We start from the raw sequence: 27,275 nt of genomic DNA on the forward strand, positions 1-27,275 counted from the left end.
TAATTGACAACATGCCAGGGCAGATTGCAGAGGTCTTGAAAAAGAAGGGTCAACACTGAAAATATTGACTCTTTGCATCAACTTCATGTAATTGTCAATAAAAGCCTTTGACACTTATGAAATGCTTGTAATTATACTTCAGTATTCCATAGTAACATCTGACAAAAATATCTAAAGACACTGAAGCAGCAAACTCTGTGAAAATTAATATTTGTGTCATTTTCAACTTTTGGCCACAACTGTGTATTCAGAAAGTATTCAGACCCCTTGATTTTTCCCACATTTTGTCAGGTTACAGCCTTCCTCTAAAATGGATTTAAAAAAGTAATAATTATCAACTATCTACACACAATACCCCATAATGACAAAGCAAAAACAGGTTTAGAAATGTTTGCAAATTTATTTAAGAAAAATTGAAATACCTTATTTACTGTACATATTGCAATGAGACTCGAAATTGAGCTCAGGTACATCCTGTTTCCATTGATCATCCTTGAGATGTTTCTACAACTTGATTGAGTCCACTTGTGGTAAATTCAATTGATTGGACCTGATTTGGAAAGGCACACACCTGTCTATAGAAGGTCCCATAGTTGACAGTGCATGTCTGAGCAAAAACCAAGCCATGAGGTCCAAGGAATTGTCCGTGGAGCTCCCAGACAGGATTGTGTCGAGGCCCTGATCGGTGGAAGGGTACCAAACAAATGTCTGCAGCACTGAAGGTCCCCAAGAACACAGTGGCCTCCATTCCTCCATTCTTAAACGGAAGAAGTTTAGAACCACCAAGACTCTTCCTAGAGCTGGCTGTACGCTCAGCCAAAATGAGCAATTGTGGGAGAAGGGTCTTGGTCAGGGAGGTGACCAAGAACTCCATGGTCAATCTGAGAGAGCTCTACAGTTCCTCTGTGGAGATGGGAGAACCTTCCAGAAGGACAACCATCTTTGCAGCCCTCGAACAATCAGACCTTTATAGTAGAGTGGCCAGACGGGTGCCACTCCTCAGTAAAAGGCACATGACAGCCCGCTTGAAGTTGCCAAAAGGCACCCAAAGGACTCTCAGACCATGAGAAACAAGATTCTCTGGTTTGATGAAACCAAGATTGAACTCTTTGGCCTGAAAGCCAAGCATCACGTCTAGAGGAAAACTGGCACCATCCCTACGGTGAAGCATGGTGGTGGCAGCATCATGCTGTGGGGATGTTTTCAGGGACTGAGAGACTAGTCAGGATCAAGTCAAAGATGAACAGAGCAAAGTACAGAGAGATCCTTGATGAAAACCTGCTCCAGAGCACTCAGGACCTCAGACTTGGGCGAAGGTTGACCCTCCAACAGGACAACCACCCTAAGCACACAGCCAAGACAATGCAGAAGTGGCTTCAGGACAAGTATCTGAATGTCCTTGAGTGCCCAGCCAGAGCCCAGACCCCATCGAACATCACTGAAGAGACCTGAAAATAGCTGTGCAACGATGCTCCCCATCCAACCTGACAGAGCTTGAGAGGATCTGCAGAGAAGAATGGGAGAAACTCCGCGAATACAGGTGTGCTAAGAGTCACACCTAAGAAGACTTACAGTTGAAGTCAGAAGTTTACATACACCTTAGCCAAATACATTTAAACTCAGTTTGACAATTCCTGACATTTAATCCTCGTAAAGATTCCCTGTTTTAGGTCAGTTAGGATCACCACTTTATTTTAAGAATGTGACATGTCAGAATAATAGTAGAGGGAATGATTTATTTCATCTTTTATTTCTTTCATCACATTCCCAGTGGGTCAGAAGTTTACATACACTCAATTCGTATTTGGAAGCATTGCCTTTAAATTGTTTAACTTGGGTCAAATATTCAGGTAGCCTTCCACAAGCTTCCCACAATACATTGGGTGAATTTTGGCCCATTCCTCCTGACAGAGCTGCTGTAACTGAGTCAGGATTGTAGCCACCTTGTAGCCACCATGCCTTTTCAGTTCTGCCCACAAGTGTTCTATGGGATTGAGGTCAGGGCTTTGTGATGGTCACTCCAATCCCTTGATTTTGTTGTCCTTAAGCCATTTTGTACAACTTTAGAAGTATGCTTGGGGTCATTGTCCATTTGGAAGACCCATTTGCGACCAAGCTTTAACTTCCTGACTGATGTCTTGAGATGTTGCTTCAATATATCCACATTATTTTCCTCCCTCATGATGCCATTTATTTTGTGAATTGCACCAACTAGTACAAAGAGGAGGGTGCAAAACATCCTGGGATATTTATTTACAACTATGTACAATGTCTCCAACGCATTACAGGAGGAAAATTTACACAGCGGAGACCTTTAACTGAAACATACCACAGGTGTCAGAAAGATAATAAATAGGTTATTTGTCACCACTCCTGCAGCAAAGCACCCCCACAACATGATGCTGCCACCCCGTGCTTCACGGTTGGGATGGTGTTCTTTGGCTTGCAAGCCTCCCCTTTTTTCCTCCAAACATAACAATGGTCATTATGGCCAAACAGTTATATTTTTGTTTCATCAGACCCGAGGACATTTCTCCAAAAAGTACGATCTTTGTCCCCATGTGCAGTTGCAAACCGTAGTCTGGCTTTTTTATGGCGGTATTGGAGCAGCGGCTTCTTCCTTGCTGAGCGGCCTTTCAGGTTATGTCGATATAGGACTCGTTTTACTGTGGATATAGATACTTTTGTTCCGGTTTCCTCCAGCATCTTCACAAGGTCCTTTGCTGTTGTTCTGGAATTGATTTGCACTTTTCGCACCAAAGTACTTTAATCTCTAGGAGACAGAACGCATCTCCTTCCTGAGCGGTTTGATGGCTGCGTGGTCCCATGGTGTTTATACTTGCGTACTATTGTTTCTACAGATGAACGTGGTACCTTCAGGCATTTGGAAATTGCTCCCAACGATGAACTAGACTTAGGGAGGTCTACAATTCTTTTCTGAGGTCTTGGCTGATTTCTGTTGATTTTCCCATGATGTCAAGCAAAGAGGGACTGAGTTTGAAGGTAGGCCTTGAAATACATCCACAGGTACTCCTCCAATTGACTCAAATTATGTCAATTAGCCTATCAGAAGCTTCTAAAGCCATCACACCATTTTCTGAAATTTTCCAAGCTGTTTAAAGGCACAGTCAACTTAGTGTATGTAAACTTCTGACCCACTGGAATTGTGATACAGTGAATTATAAGAGATATAATCTGTCTGTAAACAATTGTTGGAAAAATTACGTGTCATTCACAAAGATGTCCTAACCGACGTGCCAAAACTATAGTTTGTTAACAAGAAATTTGCGGAGTAGTTGAAAAACAAGTTTTAATGACTCCAACCTAAGTGTATGTAAATCTCCAACTTCTATATAAATTAAATTAGCTAACATTTCTAAAAACCTATTTTTGCTTTGTCATTATGGGGAATTGTGTTAAGATTAATGAGGAAAACAAACAATGTAATATATTTTAGAATAAGGCTGTAGCGGAAAAAATGTGGGCATGTCAAGGGGTCTGAATACTTTCCGAATGCAGTGTACATACAACAGTATATACAGTGCATTCGGAAAGTATACAGACCCCTTGACTTTTTCCACAATTTGTTAAGTTACAGGAAGTGTCCATATACTTTTGGTACTCTCAGTGTATATCGAAATAAGATAAATATATCTAAATATATGGCTCTGGGAATGGCAATCCAGCTTCCCTCATGAATGGTTGTCTGGCCAATGGCCTCACCTCATCTGTGATGAGGGCGACGTCGTATCTCTGCAGGGCTGTGAGGGAGATGGTGCAGTATGCCCCGACCTCCGACTCAGCATATTTGGAAAACAGGGGAATGGCCTCGGGCAGCAGGGAGTTCTTCAGCGCTAGCAGGTACATCTGAATGTCTGACTCCACCTGTGTACTGTAGGGGCCTTCCAGAATCATCTTCTTTACCTCAACCACAGTCTACGTTGGACAGGGGACAAAACACACACCATAAATCAGCCATTGTATAGTTCCTTTTAAGAAATTGTGACTTTCTTTGGTGCATTTCACAACAGGATCATAGAGGGATAATTTCTGTATATTTTCAAACTATCAGACACAGCTACCTCTCACTACTGATTCACTTCACTATTCCAGTCTGGCATTCCAATAGAGTCATAATACTGATTGGACTTTTTTAACTGAGCCATGGCTCAGTTAAAAAAGTCCAATCAGTATTATCTTGGTTGAAGATGATTCAATTGCTTAAAAGGGACATTTAAACACATTTTACTTCATATTCATCGAGACAATGCCTACTCATAGTTGGTTAAAATCATATGATGCACAACAAGATGACGTCATCGGAAACACGTATATTCCTCCATCTTTTGAACTATGAAACATAGAAAAACGCCATTTTCACATTTGATGACGTTGGGGGTGGTGCTTGAGATTATTAATATGAAGAAAAAATAATGTTTTAATCCCTTTAAGAATTAGTTTTGTACAACTCCCCTCATTGCAGACACGGGCTAAACATATTCGATAACTTTACTCACTGGTAGCTCGCAGCCTCCTTTTTGACAGAGTTTGTGCACAATGGCACCCATGATGATCACCACCGATTCTTTGATGTCTTTACTGCCAATCTTGCCCTTTGAAATGTCCTGAAAAAACAATGTGTCATTATCATCATATGATTTATCATCATACAGTACCCCAAAAAACATGATTTTAAATAAAATTGCAATTTTGGAAGTCATTTGAGAGTAGGTACAAAATCTAAGAGAAAGAGAAACAACTGCCCCACAAATTCTGTATGTGTTATTTCCTTTAACGCAACACGGGACATAGTCAGACTGAGCCACAGAAATGCTACAATCAACAATGTCATGAAGGGTGCATTGAGAGCGCTGGGTCATGATCAGTATGGAGAAAACATTTTCAAATGGCAAGGTTCAAAAGTATTTACAGTACCAGTCAAAAGTTTGGACACCTACTCATTCAAGGGTTTTTTTCTTTTTTTTCTCTTCTATTTTCTACATTGTGGAATAATAGTGAAGACATCCCAACTATGAAATTACATTATTCCATACGTGTTGTAACCAAAAGAAAGTGTTAACACTTTTTTGGTTACTACATGATTCCATATATGTTATTTTAGTTTCGATGTCTTCACTATTAATCAACAATGTAGAAAATAGTAAAAATAAAGAAAAACCCTTGAAGTAGTAGGTGTCCAAACATTTGACTCGTACTGTATATATAATAAATAAATGTATCAAAACTTGCACTTGACACCCCCCCCCCCCCCTCTAGCTCTGACTCTACTGAAAGCTACATTATTGAGGAAATATTTACTTTCTATGTCTGTGATATGTGGTTGTCCCACCTAGCTATCTTAAGATGAATGCACTAACTGTAGGTCGCTCTGGATAAGAGCGTTTGCTAAATGACTAAAATGTAAAGTTATAAAACATTATGCTAATGTTCTTACTGAATATTGCCCTGATGATGAGCATAAGGGTGCTTTCAAACCAGAAAAAAATGGATACGTAAAAAACATAGTAAGTCAATGATTTTCATTGGGAGCCGTGCGTTGGGGGAGTGTACAGTGGTGTGTTGCGCTGTCCGTCAGAAGTCACAATGATGCATTTTGGGGCTCCCGAGTGGCGCAGAGGTCTAAGGCACTGCATTTCAGTGCAAGAGGCATCACTGCAGTCCCTGGTTTGTATCCAGGCTGCATCACATCCGGCTGTGATTGGGAGTCCCATTGGGCAGCGCACAATTGGCCCATTGTCTGGGTTTGGCTGGGGTAGGCCGTCATTGTAAATAAGAATTTGTTCTTAACTGACTTGCCTAGTTAAATAAAGGTTAAATAAAATATCTGTCTAACAATTGAAAACATTGAACTGACTTTTTACCAAAGAATTTCTCCCCATCCTACTGTGTTGGACATGATATTAATTTATTTTGATTTGAAGGCACCCTAAGATGTAGAGTTTGAGCAAGAGGCAGCCATTGGCCACTCACCACCAAAGCCTGGAGCATTCTCTCATTGGGGTGCGAGGCAAAGCCGCAGGCATACAGGAACCTCTCCTGCAGAACCAGGCCTTTGGGGTCGGCAAAGTTGAGGAACTGCAGCATGGCGTCCAAGGAGTCGGGCGTCTGGGACGAGGTCACGGCGTCCACCACCTGAGGTCTGCAGACCCCAAGAGAGTTGGAGAGAGGCGGTGAGACAGAAGTCATATCTAAAATGGTACCATATTCCCTATATAGTTAACTATGTGGCTCTGGCCCAAAGAAACATGGGGCGAGAGACTGATAGCAAAGAAACGGGGTGAGGAGTCTCTACATCTCATAAGAAAGCATCAAAGCCCGAGAGAGAGAGAAAAAAAGACATACAGAAAAAGAGGAGAAAATGAGAGATCAAGAAGAGAAAGAGCGATAGAAGAGAAGTGAAAATAAAGAGAAGAAAAAGGGAATGAAGCGGGAAATACAAAAAGAGAAAAAAAGAGGAGAGCTAGAGAAAGAGGCAGACAGAAAGAGAATGAAAAGGAGGGAGAGAGAGACAGAGAGGTGGGAAAGTGATAGGGATTACAGGGCAGTCTTGCTGGAGTGCTTCAGCACTTGGAGGATCGCGTCCTTGGAGGCTTTCCTTATGCTCTGGATGAGAGCCAGGAAGCTTCGGGGAGCGATGGCCTTAGACAAGCTATCTGGTTCAAACTGCTTCTGGACTGCTTGCCAGTGCTCAAACAGCTAGTGGGACGGGCAGAGAAAAGGAAAAGAAAGGGAAAATAGTAATGTCTTATTTAAATGTTTGGTCAGCAAGGACATGTATCAACAGTGTGGTATAGTGTTGGTAAATGCAGACTACTAATAAAGGCAGCTTTTCACACTATTGTAACACCCCGTACTCTGATAATTTAATTCTAGCACCATTCCAGCAATCAATCAGGCAAGCATAGTTTTGCCCTGCTCTGCCCTTTTTAATTATTCTTTAGCAAAGAGTAATTTTTTAAGCATTTGTTTTGGCAGTAAATACCATCAATGTAAAAGCTGAATTGAAGATAGGTTATATTGGAACCTTTCAGAGGAAAAAGTCAGTGTCCAAGGTTGACAACAACCTGAAGCAATTTCTTTTCTTTATTGCTTCTCACAACCACTCACCGATTGACAGCCCTTGCATTGGGATTTGACCTTCTCAGCTGCCACACCAACAGCAAACAATTTCTCATCAAGTGATTTGACAACACTGGCGACATTCTTCCCTGCAGCCTCAAACGGCCCAGTCTCAATTGCAACCAGCGTCAAGCTTTGCCTGAGGACAACATAAACGAACAAATCCATCAATCAGTTTCTGTTCCTTGCTATTGATGTTCTCAGAAAGCCTATTCAATCAATAAGTGAAAAAACAACATTACTTTCACAATGAAAAATGCATGTGTTGAATTAATGTAGTAAACAAAATTAGAAGAAAATAAACTATTGCCTCAAAGTTTACAAGATTGTTTTTCACCATTAACATTCCATTTGACTCCCTTGTGTCTTATTTTTCTTAAAACTGCATTGTTGGTTAAGGGCTTGTAAGTGAGAATTTCATGGTAAGGTCTACTGTTGTATTGGTTTTAGTAGGATGTTTGGAGCGAGCAGTCGCACTACGCTTCACTCCACAGGTAATATTACACTTCACTACATTACAACGGTTTGATTTGTTTGATCTGAGCTACTTTTTTCTTAGCTAGCTACATAGCCGTCTTTGTATCAAAGATAATCGTGTAGCTTAGAGTAATTATCGAAGTTAGCTATCTTCGTCCTCCTAACGTAGTCATCACTGCTAGCTAGCTAGTCAACACTGCTAGCTAGCCAACCAGCCAACTTCTACCGACTAGCAGCACTGTAGAAACTATTACATTACAACGGAACGACTTGACTAGTGTAGTGTTAGTGAGCCAGCTACATAGTTGTCTTTGCATCTAAGATAATTGTGTAGTTTAGAGTAATTATTAGTAACTAGCCAGCCGCGACGCCAGACGTAGTCAACACACCTAGTCATCATTAACCCACTGCTAGCTAGCTAGCCAACAGCTAGCCAATCGTTACCGACTAGCAGCGCTGTAGATACCAATACTTTACAACGGAACGATTTGACTAGTGCAGTGTTGGCTAGCTAGCTACATAGTTGTCTTTGTCATAGCTTGATAATTGTGTAGTTTAGTAATTACCGAGGTTAGCTAGCCAGCTATTGCCGTCCCCCGCGACGCCATTCTTCCAAACCCAGCCAACTATTACCGACGAGTAACACTGTAGAAACTAAATACATTACAAAGGAACGTCTTGATTAGTGTTATGTTAGCTAGCTACAAAGTTGCTTTTGTATCATGACAAGGTGTAGTACTGAAACTATCGAGGTCACCTAGCCAGCTACACCTAGCCAGCTACACGTTCAAACAAAGACAACAACGCAGCCACTGCTAGCTAGCCTACTCCACCAACCAGCAGTACTGTATCATTTTCGTCATTTTAGTCAATAAGTTTTTATTTTTTTTATTTTATTTTTTGCAACGTAAGCTTAACTTTCTGAACATTCGAGACGTGCAGTCCACTTGTCATTCCAATCTCCTTTGCATTAGCGTAGCCTCTTCTGTAGCTTGTCAACTATGTGTCTGTCTATCCCTGTTCTCTCCCCTCTGCACAGGCCATACAAACGCTCCACACCGCGTGGCCGCTGCCACTCTAACCTGGTGGTCCCAGCGCGCACGACCCACGTGGAGTTCCAGGTCTCCGGCAGCCTCTGGAACTGCCGGTCTGCGGCCAACAAGGCTGACTTCATCTCAGCCTATGCTACCCTCCAGTCCCTAGACTTCCTGGCGCTGACGGAAACATGGATCACCACAGATAACACTGCTACTCCTACTGCTCTCTCCTCGTCTGCCCACGTGTTCTCGCATACCCCTAGAGCATCGAGCCAGCGGGGTGGTGGCACTGGAATCCTCATCTCGCCCAAGTGGACATTCTCTCTTTCTCCCCTGACCCATCTGTCTATCTCCTCATTTGAATTCCATGCTGTCACAGTTACCAGCCCTTTCAAGCTTAACATCCTCATCATTTATCGCCCTCCAGGTTCCCTTGGAGAGTTCATCAATGAGCTTGACGCCTTGATAAGTTCCTTCCCTGAGGATGGCTCACCTCTCACAGTTCTGGGTGACTTTAACCTCCCCACGTCTACCTTCGACTCATTCCTCTCTGCCTCCTTCTTTCCACTCCTCTCCTCTTTTGACCTCACCCTCTCACCTTCCCCCCCTACTCACAAGGCAGGCAATACGCTTGACCTCATCTTTACTAGATGCTGTTCTTCCACTAATCTCATTGCAACTCCTCTCCAAGTCTCCGACCACTACCTTGTATCCTTTTCCCTCTCGCTCTCATCAAAAACTTCTCACTCTGCCCCTACTCGGATGGTATTGCGCCGTCCCAACCTTCGCTCTCTCTCTCCCGCTACTCTCTCCTCTTCCATCCTATCATCTCTTCCCTCTGCTCAAACCTTCTCCAACCTATCTCCTGATTCTGCCTCCTCAACCCTCCTCTCCTCCCTCTCTGCATCCTTTGATTTTCTCTGTCCCCTATCCTCCAGGCCGGCTCGGTCCTCCCCTCCTGCTCCGTGGCTCGACGACTCACTGCGAGCTCACAGAACAGGGCTCCGGGCAGCCGAGCGGAAATGGAGGAAAACTCGCCTCCCTGCGGACCTGGTATCCTTTCACTCCCTCCTCTCTACATTTTCCTCTTCTGTCTCTGCTGCTAAAGCCACTTTCTACCACTCTAAATTCCAAGCATCTGCCTCTAACCCTAGGAAGCTTTTTGCTACCTTCTCCTCCCTCCTGAATCCTCCTCCCCCTCCCCCCCCTCCTCCCTCACTGCGGATCACTTCGTCAACCATTTTGAAAAGAAGGTTGACGACATCCGATCCTCGTTTGCTAAGTCAAGCGACACCGCTGGTCCTGCTCACACTGCCCTACCCTGTGCTTTGACCTCTTTCTCCCCTCTCTCTCCAGATGAAATCTCGCGTCTTGTGACGGCCGGCCGCCCAACAACCTGCCCACTTGACCCTATCTCCTCCTCTCTTCTCCAGACCATTTCCGGAGACCTTCTCCCCTACCTCACCTCGCTCATCAACTCATCCTTGACCGCTGGCTACGTCCCTTCCGTCTTCAAGAGAGCGAGAGTTGCACCCCTTCTGAAAAAACCTACACTCGATCCCTCCGATGTCAACAACTACAGACCAGTATCCCTTCTTTCTTTTCTCTCCAAAACTCTTGAACGTGCCGTCCTTGGCCAGCTCTCCTGCTATCTCTCTCAGAACGACCTTCTTGATCCTAATCAGTCAGGTTTCAAGACTGGGCATTCAACTGAGACTGCTCTTCTCTGTGTCACGGAGGCTCTCCGCACTGCTAAAGCTAACTCTCTCTCCTCTGCTCTCATCCTTCTAGACCTATCTGCTGCCTTTGATACTGTGAACCATCAGATCCTCCTCTCCACCCTCTCCGAGCTGGGCATCTCCGGCGCGGCCCACGCTTGGATTGCGTCCTACCTGACAGGTCGCTCCTACCAGGTGGCGTGGCGAGAATCTGTCTCCGCACCACGTGCTCTCACCACTGGTGTCCCCCAGGGCTCTGTTCTAGGCCCTCTCCTATTCTCGCTATACACCAAGTCACTTGGCTCTGTCATATCCTCACACGGTCTCTCCTATCATTGCTATGCAGACGACACACAATTAATCTTCTCCTTTCCCCCTTCTGACAACCAGGTGGCGAATCGCATCTCTGCATGTCTGGCAGACATATCAGTGTGGATGACGGATCACCACCTCAAGCTGAACCTCGGCAAGACGGAGCTGCTCTTCCTCCCGGGGAAGGACTGCCCGTTCCATGATCTCGCCATCACGGTTGACAACTCCCTTGTGTCCTCCTCCCAGAGTGCTAAGAACCTTGGCGTGATCCTGGACAACACCCTGTCGTTCTCCACTAACATCAAGGCGGTGACCCGATCCTGTAGGTTCATGCTCTACAACATTCGCAGAGTACGACCCTGCCTCACACAGGAAGCGGCGCAGGTCCTAATCCAGGCACTTGTCATCTCCCGTCTGGATTACTGCAACTCGCTATTGGCTGGGCTCCCTGCCTGTGCCATCAAACCCCTACAACTCATCCAGAACGCCGCAGCCCGTCTGGTGTTCAACCTTCCCAAGTTCTCTCACGTCACCCCGCTCCTCCGCTCTCTCCACTGGCTTCCAGTTGAAGCTCGCATCCGCTACAAGACCATGGTGCTTGCCTACGGAGCTGTGAGGGGAACGGCACCTCCGTACCTTCAGGCTCTGATCAGGCCCTACACCCAAACAAGGGCACTGCGTTCATCCACCTCTGGCCTGCTCGCCTCCCTACCTCTGAGGAAGCACAGTTCCCGCTCAGCCCAATCAAAACTGTTCGCTGCTCTGGCACCCCAATGGTGGAACAAGCTCCCTCACGATGCCAGGACAGCGGAGTCAACCACCACCTTCCGGAGACACCTGAAACCCCACCTCTTTAAGGAATACCTGGGATAGGATAAAGTAATCCTTCTAACCCCCCCCCCCTTTAAAAGATTTAGATGCACTATTGTAAAGTGGTTGTTCTACTGGATATTATAGGTGAATGCACCAATTTGTAAGTCGCTCTGGATAAGAGCGTCTGCTAAATGACTTAAATGTAATGTAAATGTAATGTATTCGGCGTATATGACAAATAACATTTGATTTGTGCCAACCTTACCTGGACACTATTTTAGCAGCGGTGGTGCGGCGTGCATTGACTGCTAAGATGTGAGTCTCCTTGGCTATGGCTGACTTAATGAAGCCATCCTCCAGGGTGAAAACAGTGACAGAGCTGGACTCCCCACTCACACCCAGGACCTGAATGTGGGTGGTGAAGCCGGTCTCTGCGGTCTTGCAGGTCTCCAAAGCCTTGGTCCTTGTCACCTGGCCCTGGGCAGCCCTATACTCTACCGTACACCTCCCGGACACGTCATTCTGTTCCCAGACCAGACAGATCAGTCAGCCAACAAAGTACTCATACAGAAAACCATTGAAAAACAGTTAAGCAATTGTTTGAATGATTTACATTGAGAATTCATTACAAACTTACAACTGTGCGTTTGGTAAAATTGTATTTTACAGTGCGTTATTTAGTTGGTATTTTTTTGATGACATGATAAAATGGCAATTACATGAGTATCCACTTATAATTACTTTTTGGTTTCTCTAGGAATCATTGAAACAAAAATCATACATACACCCAATTTAGTACACGGTGGTGTATGTACCCTCCCAATTGGTAACCAATTGAGTTTGTTAAAAATTACTCAAAAGTAATTTCTCTTAGTAAGTGCCTGCTAAAATAGGACTGTAGAGTAAAACATTTAAATGTTTCCATGATTACCTGTAACTGTATATGTATTAGATCTCATTTACCTCTATGACCTTCCCAGATCTGCATTGCACCTGTAGCAGGCTGGCCACACCCCTCTTCAAGTTCTTAATGGAAGCAGGCTCCGCCTTATAGCAGTAAAAGCTGCTCACCTGAAACAGAGGAATGGAACAACAAACAAGTCAATACGATACGAAAGTGACTTCTTATTTGCTGAAAGTGTGCATAGTAACAATGCACGAGTCAAATGACAGGGAACAGTGAAATTAGCTGTAGTTTCCTCAGATTAATATTATCTAAGTGCCTCAGATAATGATGAGATGTCAACAATTGGAAAAGGGTCTGACTACATAGGGTCTGACTGTAAACTGCATCTTCAGGCTGTTCCTTGCGAGGGAGTTCCTTTTTTCTTGGCAAGGTATGCACATGGCATTGAGCAGGGGCCAATATGAGTGCCATTTTCTTGTCAAGGAATGCCCACGGCAAGGAACGCAACCCAAGACAAATTCTGCAGTCAGACACTATCAAACAAATGTCTTATTCACTTTCCCAGCATATTCCACTCAACTCAGGGCATCATACTGTAAATCACACGTTGAGGCTTAGATTAAATGACTAGATTGATTAGGCTTTATTTACTATATTTGTTAAAGACTAACCTTCTTTAACCTTATTTGTCCCTATTCAGCCTTTATCAACTCAAGAGAGATAGAAAGCTTTATTTGAAAAACCATGTCTAACATTGCAGAGATTGCAGGGAAAAAAAGTCTTAAATACAATACAGAAGTACAAAGGTTGCAAACAATAGATCACATTGTAGTAAAAACAAATACATCGTCACCCTAAGGTCACCATTATCACAAACGTTTCAAAATCTTGTCACTCGTTCATAATCTTACACTCACTGGACAGTTTTTTAGGTACACCATCCTGTTTACAAAAATGGATGGCTCCTATAGACAGTGAGTCACGTGGCTTGTAATATGAAGCAGGCAGACAGGCATCAAGGCATTCAGTTACTGTTTGATTGAATATTAGAATAGGCAAAACAAGTGACCTAAGCATCTTTGAGCATGGTATTCTGGGTTTTTCACGCACGACTGTGTCTAGGTTTACAGAGAATAGTGCGACAAATAAAAACATCCAGTCAACGGCAGTCCTTTGGGCGAAAACAACTTGTTGATGAGAGTGGGCCAATAAGAATGGCATGAATCATGCAAGCTAACAGGCGTCCAATCTGCATCAACTGTGTGATGCCATCTCGTCAGCATGGACCAACATCCCTGTGAAACATTCCTGTGGAACGCAAAGGGGAGGTCCGACTCGGTAGTAGATGGGTGTATCTAACAAACTGTCCGGTGAGTGCATGTAATCACTTATTATAGTTTGTAATACTATGAGATACATTTAGTTTCAATATGTACAGTCCAGTGCTAAATTGTTACTATTTTGATAACAGATTTAGCTGATCACATGTCCTGTTGAATGCATCAACAGGACATTCACTGATCAACTGGTTCACCTATTCACCTCACCCTGTCTGTGTCATCAAGGAACTTTGCCACGCCAATGCCCCCACACTTGTCTCCCGTGTGATCTGATAACCGGACGGACGGCAATCTGAAGGGTTGACCTTTGCACATACACACCATTTGTCTGGTATTTCCCCTTCCAGCGTCACCACACTAACACATTGCCAATTACTGCTCGATTAATAGTCCTCGGAAATATGGATGTTGTCAAGGATGCTCCGGAAATGGCTCCCATAATAGATTTAGTATTTTTTATCTTAACTGATTGTAGTAAAAGTGATGGTTGATATAGAAATACATGTAAAATTGCACAATACTTTTATGACTATTGACCTATGAAGATATAACAACAAAAGTACTACAATGATAGAAAAATAGCTATTTGTAGTATATCTAGTATCCTTCTGGTAATGATTAAACACCCTACTACCTACACATTTTACTACATCTACCTATGGCAGATAATCTCCACTACAGTATACCCAAAGTACATTCATGTTCCTAGTAACTGCCTAAAATTCAATCAATAATTTTGCATTATACATCGATAAAAACATACAGTAACACTTTACTTAGCACCTGCAGGTATAATGCATTATGATCAGTTCTTATTATTTTTAAGACCTGTTATGAGCATGAATGAGCACCTTTATAACGTCTAATAACTGTTTGTTTCCATAGCAACAAACCAACATTCACAGCTCTTACCTTTCCGTTTTTCAGGTGCACCATGAACGGCCTTTCCAGTGCTGCCAGCTTCTTCTCTCCGAGAAGGCTTTGCGTTGTTGCGCCCTCGAATATATTCTTCTTGGCTGAGCGTGGGGCCACATTTTTTATCTTCACGTTTGAGATCTGTGGATGGGAATGGAAGAGCTTGTTAGACGATCTGGAGGACAAGGAGGAGGAGGACATAGTCATGTTAAGAAAAAAAGGAGGAATTTATAACATGGATGCATGTTCCTCAACGGGCAGAAGAAAAGTTAGTGACTAAAAAGCTTAGGCCATTTCAAGCAGCTCAATATCAATATTCTCCATAGAATACAACCAGAGTGGAAGGTATAGACTTCAAATAGTATTTGAAATCTTTCAAAAAAACTGTCAGTGTTTGGTTTAGCCTGTCTGGAATTCCAGGCAGGCATGTTGGCACTTTTGAGATGACTGCTTTTGGGCCAGGCACGCACAATTAAGCACAACTTAAGTATAACAGAATGCCCAATACTATTTGAACCCAGGTCTTTTTAAATACAATTTAAAAAACAGACTCCCTGAGGTGCCTGTCTGAGAACTTAAGTACTATTTTTACACAATCAGACCAGGCTATTTTTTTCTATTTGTGCCAATTACAGGGGACATTAAGAACCTCTCCCAGGACCACTTTCCCAGGACCACTCTCCCAGGATCATATCAATATGTGGTTGAGTTTCCTTTCCTTTCACATTGTAAACAATATTTTGCATGTATAAACTCCAACATGTACCCTCCCAAAACAAGAGGTGTTTTCAAAAAAAAAAAATTCAATATCCCAGGGAAACATGTAACCAGGTTTGACAAAAACTGGCTCTGTCTGACCCTGAATGAATCATAAATCAACCCCTACCCCCTACTCACTGCCCTCTCTGTGTTTGTGTAGATCTGAAAAGACTGGATAGGTCTAAGTGTAATGGTGAAAATTCCAACTAGGCTATCATTTGGCGAGGTAGGGTTACTGCCATAAAGCAGTTACACATATCCAATACTCTTAGATCTACATATGGTCTAGGGGCTGGGGTTTTAGCAGTGGATTTGGGATTCAGGATAATCTATCCAACATACATTTAAGTCATTTAGCAGACATTCTTATCCAGAGCGACTTACAGTTAGTGCAGTGGTCGCCAACCGGTCGATAATCTTCAAGGCATTCCATGTCATTCACCAAATATTTATGTAGAAAAGCCAACGAACGATAAAGGCTTGCGCTCCTTTTTTTAAATCGTGTTGCGCTGTTGCCGGTAGGTGCACTTGATTCAAAAGTCCTGCGCACCAGGTAGCAAAGTGTTCCCATGAGACAAACTCCGCCTACCCGGCAAATCTGTGACTAAATCAAGTGCACCTACTGTGCTGCCCAATCGGATAGCTCAAATCACAGTGGCTACAGAGCTTCCATGACCCTGGCCACAGCCAAGTTTAATAGGCTACTAGCCTACGTAAGATTGAATAACTTTTAAAACCATGACCACAGAGAGACTCAACGAATACAGCTGTTTTTATGAGTGAGTTCATGTTCAAGTTTATATTCAGCACTGTCACTGTTTTTATTCAACACTATTACAAAACAGGCTTCTCCGTACTTCCGCTTGGGCTGCAGCTGCAATGAATGAGTAGCCAAGTATCGAAAGCCCTGCGTTTTATTATTATTAGCAGCTCGTCGTGTCGATTTTAATATTAAGGAATATTTAACTTTCTCTGGTCATAGGAACAACATGAATTTGTGCATGAGGCAGATGCGGTGCGACTCCAGTTTGCCATCAGGTGGAAGACGGTGTCCCCTCTCTCTGGTCAGTCTCACTGGAGGAAAGGAAGGAGAGAGCAGGGACCGTGAGAGGCGGTTGGGAAAAATCGTTTTGAACTCGGAATTCCAAGTCGGAAACTCGGGCATCTTTTTAGAGCTCCGACTTTTCGACCTAAAGATCACTGACGTCGTGATTTGATCTCGTTGACCATCAGATGCAGGTTCCATCAGTCCAGTAAAATAAAAAAGCTAATTATTTCAATTCATGCTCCACAGTGCTAAACCAACTGATCTATTTTGTTATCAAAGTACGAGTTTTGAAATATAATACGGTCTGATTAGCAATATTGGCAGGCCAATCATATAGCCAATATGATGTGATAATGTATTAGGCCTACTGCCCAAACCTCATTCTTACAAACCTGTTTGTGTGAGGTTAATGTAAAAAAGAAAACTTGAGCAGTAGATCTCAGCTTGCTTTTTGACTGCGAATCTTGACTCAGAAAAGGTTGGTGACCACTGAGTTAGTGCATTCATCTTAAGATAGCTAGGTCGGACAACCATATATCACAGCCATAGTAAGTACATTTTCCCTCAATGTAGCTATCAGCAAAGTCAGGGTCAGGGTGAGGAGGTGGTGCTGTGGGATTATTTACCACCAGTTGTATGAGCTGGTCGTCCTTGCTGCTGGGGTCTCGCCACACTAAATTAACATCCACGTCACTGGAGATACTATAGCCGGCACTGCCATCTTTTGACCCCTTGGCCCTGTCCACCAGCACCTCGGTGGTGTAGCTGAATTTGTACAACCGGTCATTGTTCAGCCTTGGTCCAGCAGCACCAGCACCTGAAACAACAAGAGGGGGAATGCTGGAATCACAGCGTGATATCAAAACTCACAGTGATATGAGTGACTTAGGGCAGGGGTTCTCAGTCTGTTTTCTTTTTGAGCCCCTCTAGGCCTTTTCAAACTGCATTCTCTTAGCCCCGGGCTATCCTTAACCCTGGGTTAAAATTAGCCCAGGGCCAGTTTAACGTCCTTTTACACAAGCATTTGTTAACCCTGGCTAGTTGAAAACAACTGTCACTTTTCTGGAGTAGAATATTCCTGTGTCACTTTTCTGGAGACAATTGGGTGACAACCCAGGGTGTTTGCACTAGGCTAAGAGCAGTTGGAACATGGCTACTGAGACCCTGAGGACCCCAAAGGGTTGGGAGTCACTTAGACTTGTGTTTCTTTATATAAATACCAAGGTCTTTCATCAGTAACTGGACAATGTCAGTAAGCTGATTAACACTAAAGGGCCCTCACTGCTGAGTGAGATGTCTGTCAAAACAACTCCTAAACAAAATAGTTGGTATATACCATTAAGCAGTGATTGAATTAAGGTATTTTCCTCAGCAGTCAATTACTTCCCTTTGTATGTCAATCATTACAAAAAGGCTTGAGTTCAGATTGGAGGAATGAATTACGCTGTTAGATTTGTAATGTCTTGGCTAGGCAACAATTAACCGTTTAACCATTATACACGTTACCTAGTCCCCTGGCTAATTGCTACTGGTTCGACAGAGAAAGATCAGGCAGGTGGATGAGACTGTGACACGTGTAAAACCATGTGGAGCTTTGGGCAAAATACTTCCAAAAATCTTATCCTCTGTAGCAGATTATTTAAAACAGACAGTAATATGTATACATCCTGGATTCAGAAGGTGAGAAGGTAAGCCCTTCGTGGTGGCGCAATTGCAGCTTGTAATATTGTGTCATTATTACAAGAAACCTTGTAAGCTAAACCTACTATGGTCTACGTTTCTGATGGACACAATCAACACTGGAGACAGTGAACGTTGTGGGTGGACTATTAAAGTCCTCTATTGCTCTAATACAGTGTATCATTCCAAAAGAAGTGACATTAGGCTATGAGTCAAGACTGACGTGTCACTTTCGAGTTGCATCAACAAGTGCTGAATCAAACATACAAAATCTGTCACAGACAGCTGTATTCGACCACTTTGTCAACTGCCTCAGTTTCTACTGACCAAGTTGAACATGAAATCATTTAATTCATATCGCCTATGATTAATAGATATGGCACCCAAAAAACAACTTTACCACCACCAACTACAGTAATATCCACAATATCAACCCTGCAGGTTGCCCCAAATGTTTAGTAGACTAATTACAATTGGTTGTGTATTTAAATGTTTATTTAACTAGGCAAGTCAGTTTTGAAACAAATTCTTATTTACAATGACGGCCTATCCCGGCCAAATCTTAACAAAGCTGGGCTAATTGTGCGCTGCCGTATGGGACTCCCAATCACGGCCAGTTGTGATACAACCTGGAATTGAACCAAGGTCTGAAGTGATGCCTCTAGCACTGGGATGCAGTGCCTTAGACCACTGCGCCACTCAGGAGCCCAGATTATATCACCAGGAAACTCTATTTAACTATTGAATTTAGGAACGAACATGTTTTGGGAATTTGTCCATCTCCAGTGAAAGTGATTTGTTAGTTTCTTGGCTGTTGCAAAACCATTCAAAGGTTTTATGACAGAAGTTCCAAGGTCACTGACTGTAGGCCAAGAGCCCAACTCCTAACATACTCTCCAAGCAAATCACAAACCAACCCAATATAAAACATATTCATAACACTAATCGGTACATGAAAAAAACCACTAACTCACCTCTAGTTGAAGCAGAAAATGAAAATGTCATGCAGAGCAAAAGCACAAAGAGAGCTAACATTTTGCACTATATTAGGAGCAAGGTGATTGCAGGTAAAAGTTTCCTGAATAGGCGCTCACAGGCCAGAAAGAAAGGCTCAGCTACCCGAAGCTACTCAAATTATGTTAAACGATGTGGAGGGCAGAATCCAAACTCCACGCTCAAGAACTAAGTACGAGATAAAGAGCAAATCATTAACTTGTAGAGCTGAGTTTTGACAATCCCTTCAAATATCGATAGGTGCAATGCCCACTGTCGCCGGGAGATACGGGAGCAGTTTATTTATGTTACGACACCTAATGATCGGATCATCAACAGCGCTTATCAACAGCGCATGCACAAATGCGAATTGACATCGATGTTTCGTCCTCAAGCAGTAGCCAGCCTATCATGATAAAATCAGTGAGACAATTACATATAGGCTAAAACAGTAGTTTCACAGCAGTAGCGATAGTTACGAATTCTGCCCAACTTTCAGCAACAACTTTAAAACAATAAAACTCTACATTTACAACGTACGTCTAAAGGGGTTACAACAATGGTGACATTTACCCCTCGGTAGTGAGACGGCGTCAATTTGAGATTGAACCTTTCACCTAATTTTGCATGTCAATAATAAACAGATTGACATTGTTTCACACACGGTGGAAGGAAATTGACTATACACGTCACACTATAACGGCCAATGGTAAGTACTTGGCTTTCTGCCGTGTTTGTGTGCGGTTTGGGGGAATTTGTAAGCACCAACTTGAGGTCAGTTTTGCGTCTCCCCACTCTAATGGTAAGGATGGATGTGGGGACATCTGGGCAGGGGACGCGGACTGATCCGTGACCTGTGACCCCCCATTCCCATCAGGGACAAATTGATCTGGGTTTACATTATAGATGATTCATATCGTTGATTACATTGCGAGGGAAAGGGATTGATTTATCAAGGAGTGAAGTAATATCCTTGACAGTGAAGTCGTTTTTATAATTGTGTTTATTGGAGAATCCTATTTAAATATATTTTTTGAAGCTCATATGCTTCTACTGATTAACAATATACAAAGTATCTCACACTTCGGAAAGGAATATGGAGGCCTCCTTTCAAGGTGAGTACTTCTCTGATTAGATCAACTCTGTCATCAGCGACAACACCACAATGATTAAATTAGATTTTGCATGCAGCCTACTTCATCGATGTCTGGATGAATGTAATTTTGAGTGATTTCCAATCAATCTATTGTATTCATTAATAGGCATTCATTGGTTCACTTTCTTTTTTCATGCATTTGTGGAAAAATGTAGATATATACAGAGATATTGAGTACAGATCATATTGTCTTTATAGTCTTTCAGATGATGTTATTCTTTTGTTCTGAACAATTGTCAGTGTAGAAATACTGGTAGTGGTGCAGTATGTGGAATGTGGTAACACTTACACTACATTGCCATTATTACTGTGTAACTACTTATGTAATTGCAGTGTAAAAAGTATTGTTGTAACTAATGATTACACTGTAGCAATAACCCTAACCTTAGCCCTAACCCTAACCTTACCCCTAACCCAAAGTAACCCTAAGTAGAGCGTAATAATAAGTAATTAACCATACTCATTAGACTGTAATGACATAAAACAAATTACACAGTAGTAAGGGCACTGTAATGTAAAGTGTAACCCAATAGCGAGTAAAACTAGAAGACATCAATCAAATCTGAGTATTTTTTGTTGTCTATCACAATTTCAAGTCCCATTTGAACTCCCCTTCCAACTCAATCAAACACTCATTCAAAATCTAATTCAAACCAAATCAGAACAAAATGACTACCAGAATGACTACAAATTGCTGAGTAAGACATGTATTGAGATGCACAGGAGGGGTTCATTCATAAGGGCACAACGTTCAGAGTGTTGCAGATAGAAATAAAATCACTAGAGCTGATACAATAACCTATTCAACATGACAGACAATGGTATCTATTCTACATCATACATTTCTATCTGAACGTTCAGTGACGTTGCAACTTCCTGAACCAGCCCCAGGTGTATTGCCAGAGTTGTGTTTTAAGTCACGAGTGAGCCAGGTGCCTGCTGGGTATAGTTGGGCCATTCAGCCTGGAACACTTCAGGTTGTGTGTGAGGCATCAGGGCCCACTTGGTGCACCGTAGGACCACCTTCTGGTTGAGGTGACACACAGGGGGCTACCCAGGGTCCTCTGGGTACTCAGGGGTCTGGCGCTGTGATTCTCCCTGGGGGTCTTGGACTCTGCCCTCTCTGTGTCTGCATCCTCCAGTTTACCTGGGAATGGTGCATTATAGATAGACAGAACTCCAGATTTTGAGTGAATCAATCAACATATCAATTACTAGGTAAATTAATTATATTATTTGTCAGCACATAACCTTGGAGACTCACCTGAGTCACAGTTTGACATCATTTCTAGGGAATAATTTCTGTGAAGTGTAAAGATAATATATTTTGTAAATGCATTACATGCTGTCCTTTTTGAATAGGCAAATGTATTGGCCAGTGGGTAGCAGTATTAATATACAGCACCTACTGCAGGGGTGCACAACTTACAGGATTTGTCCAGGGGGGAAGTGGCAGCCAGATATTGACATGGTTCAAAGGGCCAGAAAATAGTTATAGCTCGATGTACTATTTCTTGGTAGCATGGTGATTTCATGCTACATGGCATTGCATCATCATTCATCCAATTTCAAATAGATTTCTCTAAGAACTAGGATTTTTCCCCACACATCATCAATTACTTTTTTAGGCCTGTATGCTGTGAAGTGTGCAGCCAACTTGCAAGGTACAATGGTTCCAAAACATATTTTTTTATCTGTGATCCACTAAAAGCGTTTGCCATCTTCAAGTGACCCAACAATTAAAACACAACCAATGTTTCAACAATCAATCCTCCCAGCTAACAACATTTGGCATAGGTGTCTTACAATGATGTCATTTTTTGGTTGGAAACACTAACCTGGTGGTATCCTTCTCACTGATCAAAGCCATTCTGGAGGCAGGAGGGAAGTTTTGAACCTCCTTCACTGTCAGCTGCTCTCTTCCTGGAGCCTCATAGGCTGAGACAGGGTCCTTGGCCAGGGCGGAACACAGCAGACTTAGAACCTGGTCCTTTTCTGGACAAAAGTAAATAACACCACAGGTTAAAGGCATGACAGATCAATGTTCACATTCTGATGGATATTAGTAGGGGCTTGGGATTATGGTCCCGATTAACAGTGGTGGAAAAAGTACCCAATTGTCATACTTGAGTAAAAGTAAAGATACCTTAACAGAAAATGACTCAAGTAAAAGTGCAAGTCACCCAGTGAAATATTACTTGAGTAAAAGTAAAAGTATTTGGTTATAAATATACTTAAGTATGAAAAGTAAATGTAATTGCTAAAATATACTTAAATATCAAAAGTAAAAGTATAAATAATTTCATATTCCTTATATTAAGCAAACTAGACAGCCCCATTTTTATTTTTTACAGATAGCCAGGTACACGCTCCAATACTCAGACATCATTTACAAACGAAGCATGTATTTAGTGAGTCCGTCATATCAGACGTAGTAGGGATGACCAGGGATGTTCTCTTGATAAGTATGTGAATTATACAATTTTCCTGTCCTGCTAAGCATTCAAAATGTAACGAGTACTTTTGGGTGTCAGGGAAAATGCATGGAGTAAAAAGTACATTATTTTATTTAGGAATGTAGTGAAGTAAAAATAAAAGTTGTCAAAAATATAAATAGTAAAGTAAAGTACAGATATCCCAAAAAACTACGTAAGTAGTGCTTTCAAGTATTTTTACTTAAGTACTTTTATACCACTGCCAATAAACACTATTTTGGGGACTTTTAAAGTCTTTGTGTGAGTGCATCTCGCTCATCTGCAATATTCTTGGTTCATTCTGCCTGTGGCAATGCTAATTGCTGAGTCTTACTTTAATGTTGTGATAGAATGTTTCTTGATAATGTACCATTTTGTTACTGTTAATATGGCTGATGCTCTCACATTTACTTTGGGGTATAAATAAAGAACTATCTTATCTATCTAATCTTGTCTTTCCCTCACTATGCTCTGCAGCTGGATTTCAACAACTAGAAAAGGGCTCTAGATAACAGTGACTGCATGCTAAATGGATTGGTGTATATGTGCAGTCCAGTGCACTTACCTCTTTGACCAGCTGTCAGAATCCATTGCTGGACATCCCATATAGACTCAGTCTGCAGTATCTGACACAACATATCAATCACCTGCAATATATAAGAGTGTTCAAACTATGTCATAACATGTTACAAGCTGTAACTCAAAGGCCATCATGAAGGCAACCTATAACTGAAACATGCAAGTTGCAATTGTTTTTAACATTCCTTGCAGATATACAGTATGCCAACATAAAAAAGACATAAAAATTGTGAATCAACGTTGTTTCCACATCATGTCAATGAAATGACATTGAACCAAGATGGAATAGACGTTACATTGATGTCTGTGCCCAGTGGGAAGTGCCTTGGATTTTTTTTCAAACATGAAGAACTCTAGTGCTCACCATCAGCTGTAGTTTAAGGTTCCCCTCTCTGTCATCTCTAGAACCCCCGAGGGCTGACACACAGCTGGACTGGGGGAAGAAGGGGACACCACTGCCTGGAGGTCAGAGGGCAATGGGGTAACAACCAACAATCCTAATCTTAACTCTAATCTTAACCCTAACTCTTAACTAAACCTAAACCTCAAACCAAACAACAATTGTTTTCACCAGACACAGAATGTGCATCTATAACAACACACATTTCTTTTGTGGGTATTTTACCTACTTTTTCTCCCCAGTTTCGATCTTGTCTCATCGCTGCAACTCCCCAACAAGGTTGGGAAGTGAAGGTCGATTCATGCGTCCTCCTAAACATGACCCGCCAAACCGCACTTAACACCCGCCCACTTAACCCGGAAGCCAGTGTGTCAGAGGAAACACTGTTCACCTGACGATCGAGGTCAGCCTGCAGGTGCCCGGCCCGCCACAAGGAGTCGATAGAGCGCGGTGAGCCAAGTAAAGCCCCCTCGGCCAAACCCTCCCCTAACCCTGAGGACGCTGGGCCAATTATGCGCCGCCCTATGGGACTCCGGATCACGGCCGGTTGTGATAAGCGATGCAGTGCCTTAGACTGCTGCACCACTCGGGAGGCCCCAAAATGGTTTTGACTTATATGGCTTCCTCTTAAGCGTTAGGAGCACGTTATTAAACAAAATGCTATATTTTTTGCAGCGGTTGTGGGGTCAATACACTTTAAATTCAATGCCACTCCAACTTTCTCTCATTGATGTCAAAATCTGGAGTTAAGAGATCTCCAGTTAGGATTCAGCCTTTCTTGTGGTGGAGTTGAAGAGGAATTTACCCAGACCTGGGTGGGCAATATCTAATAATAACATTTCATCTTAACATATTTTTTGTCATGTGTGACAACTGCATACGTGTGATTTCGATATTTACACTGTACTGTGATTATTTTGTATTTTTTCTGTACAATTACTTTCAATATGGAACTTAATTTCCCAAACACAATGTCGAGAGCGTAACAACACATGCACACACAAACGCACACACATATACAGTACACACACACACAAATACATACATAGATTTTGAGTGTCTTTAGGCCACCATCATGAATATAGTTTTAAATAATTGTTGTTTCCCATTCATCGTCCCTACCAGTTGATCCCATAGTTTGTTTTGAATGAGCTGCTTTGTGCAGCAGTTGTAACATCATAGGGTAGATGGATACAATGAAGTGCTTAACTGCCACACTGATATCTGGTTACCTGTAGCAGAATGCTCTGGGGTCTAGTAAGGGTCTAGAGTTTCATTCTCACTCTACATGCCTGTATTTACTTTCAGCAACACTACAATATCTAGGCATAACATGCAGCTAAAATGCAAGATCAAATTAATGAAATTTAACACCTTTTTTTAAGGGTTCAATCAGAACGTCATCATAACTTTGTTTACCAGTACGTAAGTACATCATACTATAGTTGTAAACACTAAATAATGTACAGTAGGCTACTCCACGGGAATACAGCTGGATGCAGGTGGGCAAGAACCAAAGCGCATCCATTTTACAAGAGAACTACTTCCTTACAACACCACGTCACAGGATCAATAGGGCTGGTATGTACATAAATGACATCACAATAAAAAAGAGAGAAAGGTTCATATTGACAGAGACTTGATGTATTGAAGGAGTCTTGCCAACTCCTATGGCCATTGACATGACATAAACAGATCTGGGGCCAGACTGACAGACTGTCTGAACGTACATAACCTCAGAGAGGGGGAATCCGTCTGCAGGGGGAAGAACTGGAGGCCCGTGAGGACCTCAATAGGGAGGTAGGTGCTGTTGGTGCCAATTTTTTTTATTTTTGACTGCAACACCAGATTCTTCTCAGGGGTCAGGACCCTGCCCAACAGCACTGGGGCATCTGGCCAAAGGTGACATCATTGACAACACAGATTTGTTTGTCATTGATAACTGTGGAAACAACAGACATGGATTCAAAATGTTTTATCTGAAGGATGGAGGCATTGTTTAATTACCTGTAAATTCAATAATCATAATAAATCTTCAAAAGGGATAGGGTCTAGTTTCCTGAATTTCCGCCTGACTGACTTTCCCAAAGTAAGCTGCCTGTTACTCAGGCCCAGAAGCCAGGATATGCATATAATTGGTAGCATCGGATAGAAAACACTTTGAAGTTTCTAAAACTGTTAAAATAATGTCTGAGACTATAGCAAAACTGATATGGCAGGCAAAAGTCAGAAGAAAATCCACCAGATTTTTTTTTTGAGCTCCCAGGCTCTTATAATCGAAACCTATTGTTTCGATGTAAATCCGTCTCCCAGATTGCAATTCCTATGGCTTCCAGTAGATGGCAACAGTTTTATTCAAGGTTTCAGGCTTGTTTTTTGAAAAACAAGCAGGAATTTGGAGTTTTGGTGAGAAGAGCACCGGAACAATATCAATCTATTGAACATACTACTTTCCGTATTAAATATTATAGTTTATTTACATTTTAGAGTACCTGCGAATGAAATAGAAATGTCGATTTACTTGTTTGGACGAAGTTTAGTGATAGCTTTTTGGACTCCTTTGTCTGCATGTTGTACGAGTGGATTGCTGAAATCGATGGCGCCAACTAAACAGACATTTTGGGATATAAATAAGGATTTTATCTAACAAAACGACCATTCATGTTGTAGCTGGGACCCTATGGGATTGCAAACAGAGGAAGATCTTCAAAAGTAAGTGATTTATTTAATCTCTTGTTGTCCTCAAATGGACAACACAGTTAGATTAACAAGAATTTAAGCTTTTAAATTATATAAGATACTTGTATTTCATGAATGTTTAATATTACGATTATTTATTTGAATTGCGCGCCCTCAAATTTCACCGGATGTTGTCGGTATCCCTAAGAAGTTCTAACCAGTTCTGATAGGGCAAGTAAAATTGTCAGAGTTAGGTGTTCTCTCATTTGTGTCTGCAAGCTAGTCAACTTTAGCTAGTTAGCTTGGGTGCTTCACTGCCGTTGTGAGGTCAGTACGCTTGGATTAACCCTACTCCTTGGCCAGAGCGTCCAGTGTGTGCTCTGAAAGCTCCAAGAGTGAAATGCTCTGAATTTACAAACAATCTGACAGCGTTCTGAATTTACAAACGCCCAGAGCACACTCTGAGAGCACTCTGGCAATACAGAGAGAATTTATGAACACATCCCTCCTTTTGGGGTTAGAGCATTGTGGTTAGAGCGTTGGGTCAGTAACCGAAAGGTTGAATCCCTGAGCTGACAAGGTTAAAATCAGTTGTTCTTCCCCTGAACAAGGCACTGTAGGCCGTCATTGTAAATAAGAATTTGTTCTTTATTAACTTACTTTTTTTATCTCTCTATTATGCGTGGGAATACTTGAGAACAGATTTACAAAATTTAAAGAAATTAATTGGAGCTGATTTCCTGGTGTTTTTACAGTCTTCTATGTTTAACAATGAAATAAAATTCAGCCAGGGGGCTGCCAGTTGGGGAACACTGACCTACGGCATGGTCAAGCAAGTTAATGTTTCC

At 42.2% G+C, this 27,275-nt stretch overlaps 1 protein-coding gene across 1 annotated transcript in view; it reads right to left on the bottom strand.

Annotated features, from left to right (window-relative positions):
- LOC115192079 (microsomal triglyceride transfer protein) overlaps positions 1 to 19,305 on the bottom strand; it is a 42,584-nt gene extending 23,279 nt beyond the window's left edge. The window contains exons 1-10 of the mRNA XM_029750197.1: positions 19,121 to 19,305; positions 17,093 to 17,283; positions 14,657 to 14,800; positions 12,461 to 12,568; positions 11,763 to 12,019; positions 7,129 to 7,279; positions 6,560 to 6,717; positions 5,992 to 6,160; positions 4,518 to 4,625; positions 3,724 to 3,936 (exon numbers count right to left, since the gene is read on the bottom strand). Coding sequence (XP_029606057.1) covers positions 3,724 to 3,936; positions 4,518 to 4,625; positions 5,992 to 6,160; positions 6,560 to 6,717; positions 7,129 to 7,279; positions 11,763 to 12,019; positions 12,461 to 12,568; positions 14,657 to 14,800; positions 17,093 to 17,283; positions 19,121 to 19,181 — 1,560 coding nt within the window. The 5' untranslated portion in view covers positions 19,182 to 19,305. The remainder of the gene's footprint in view (positions 1 to 3,723; positions 3,937 to 4,517; positions 4,626 to 5,991; positions 6,161 to 6,559; positions 6,718 to 7,128; positions 7,280 to 11,762; positions 12,020 to 12,460; positions 12,569 to 14,656; positions 14,801 to 17,092; positions 17,284 to 19,120) is intronic.
- Positions 19,306 to 27,275: the final 7,970 nt, after the last annotated feature.

This window comes from Salmo trutta, chromosome 4 (assembly GCF_901001165.1).
Source record: "Salmo trutta chromosome 4, fSalTru1.1, whole genome shotgun sequence".
Lineage (NCBI taxonomy): Eukaryota > Metazoa > Chordata > Actinopteri > Salmoniformes > Salmonidae > Salmo > Salmo trutta.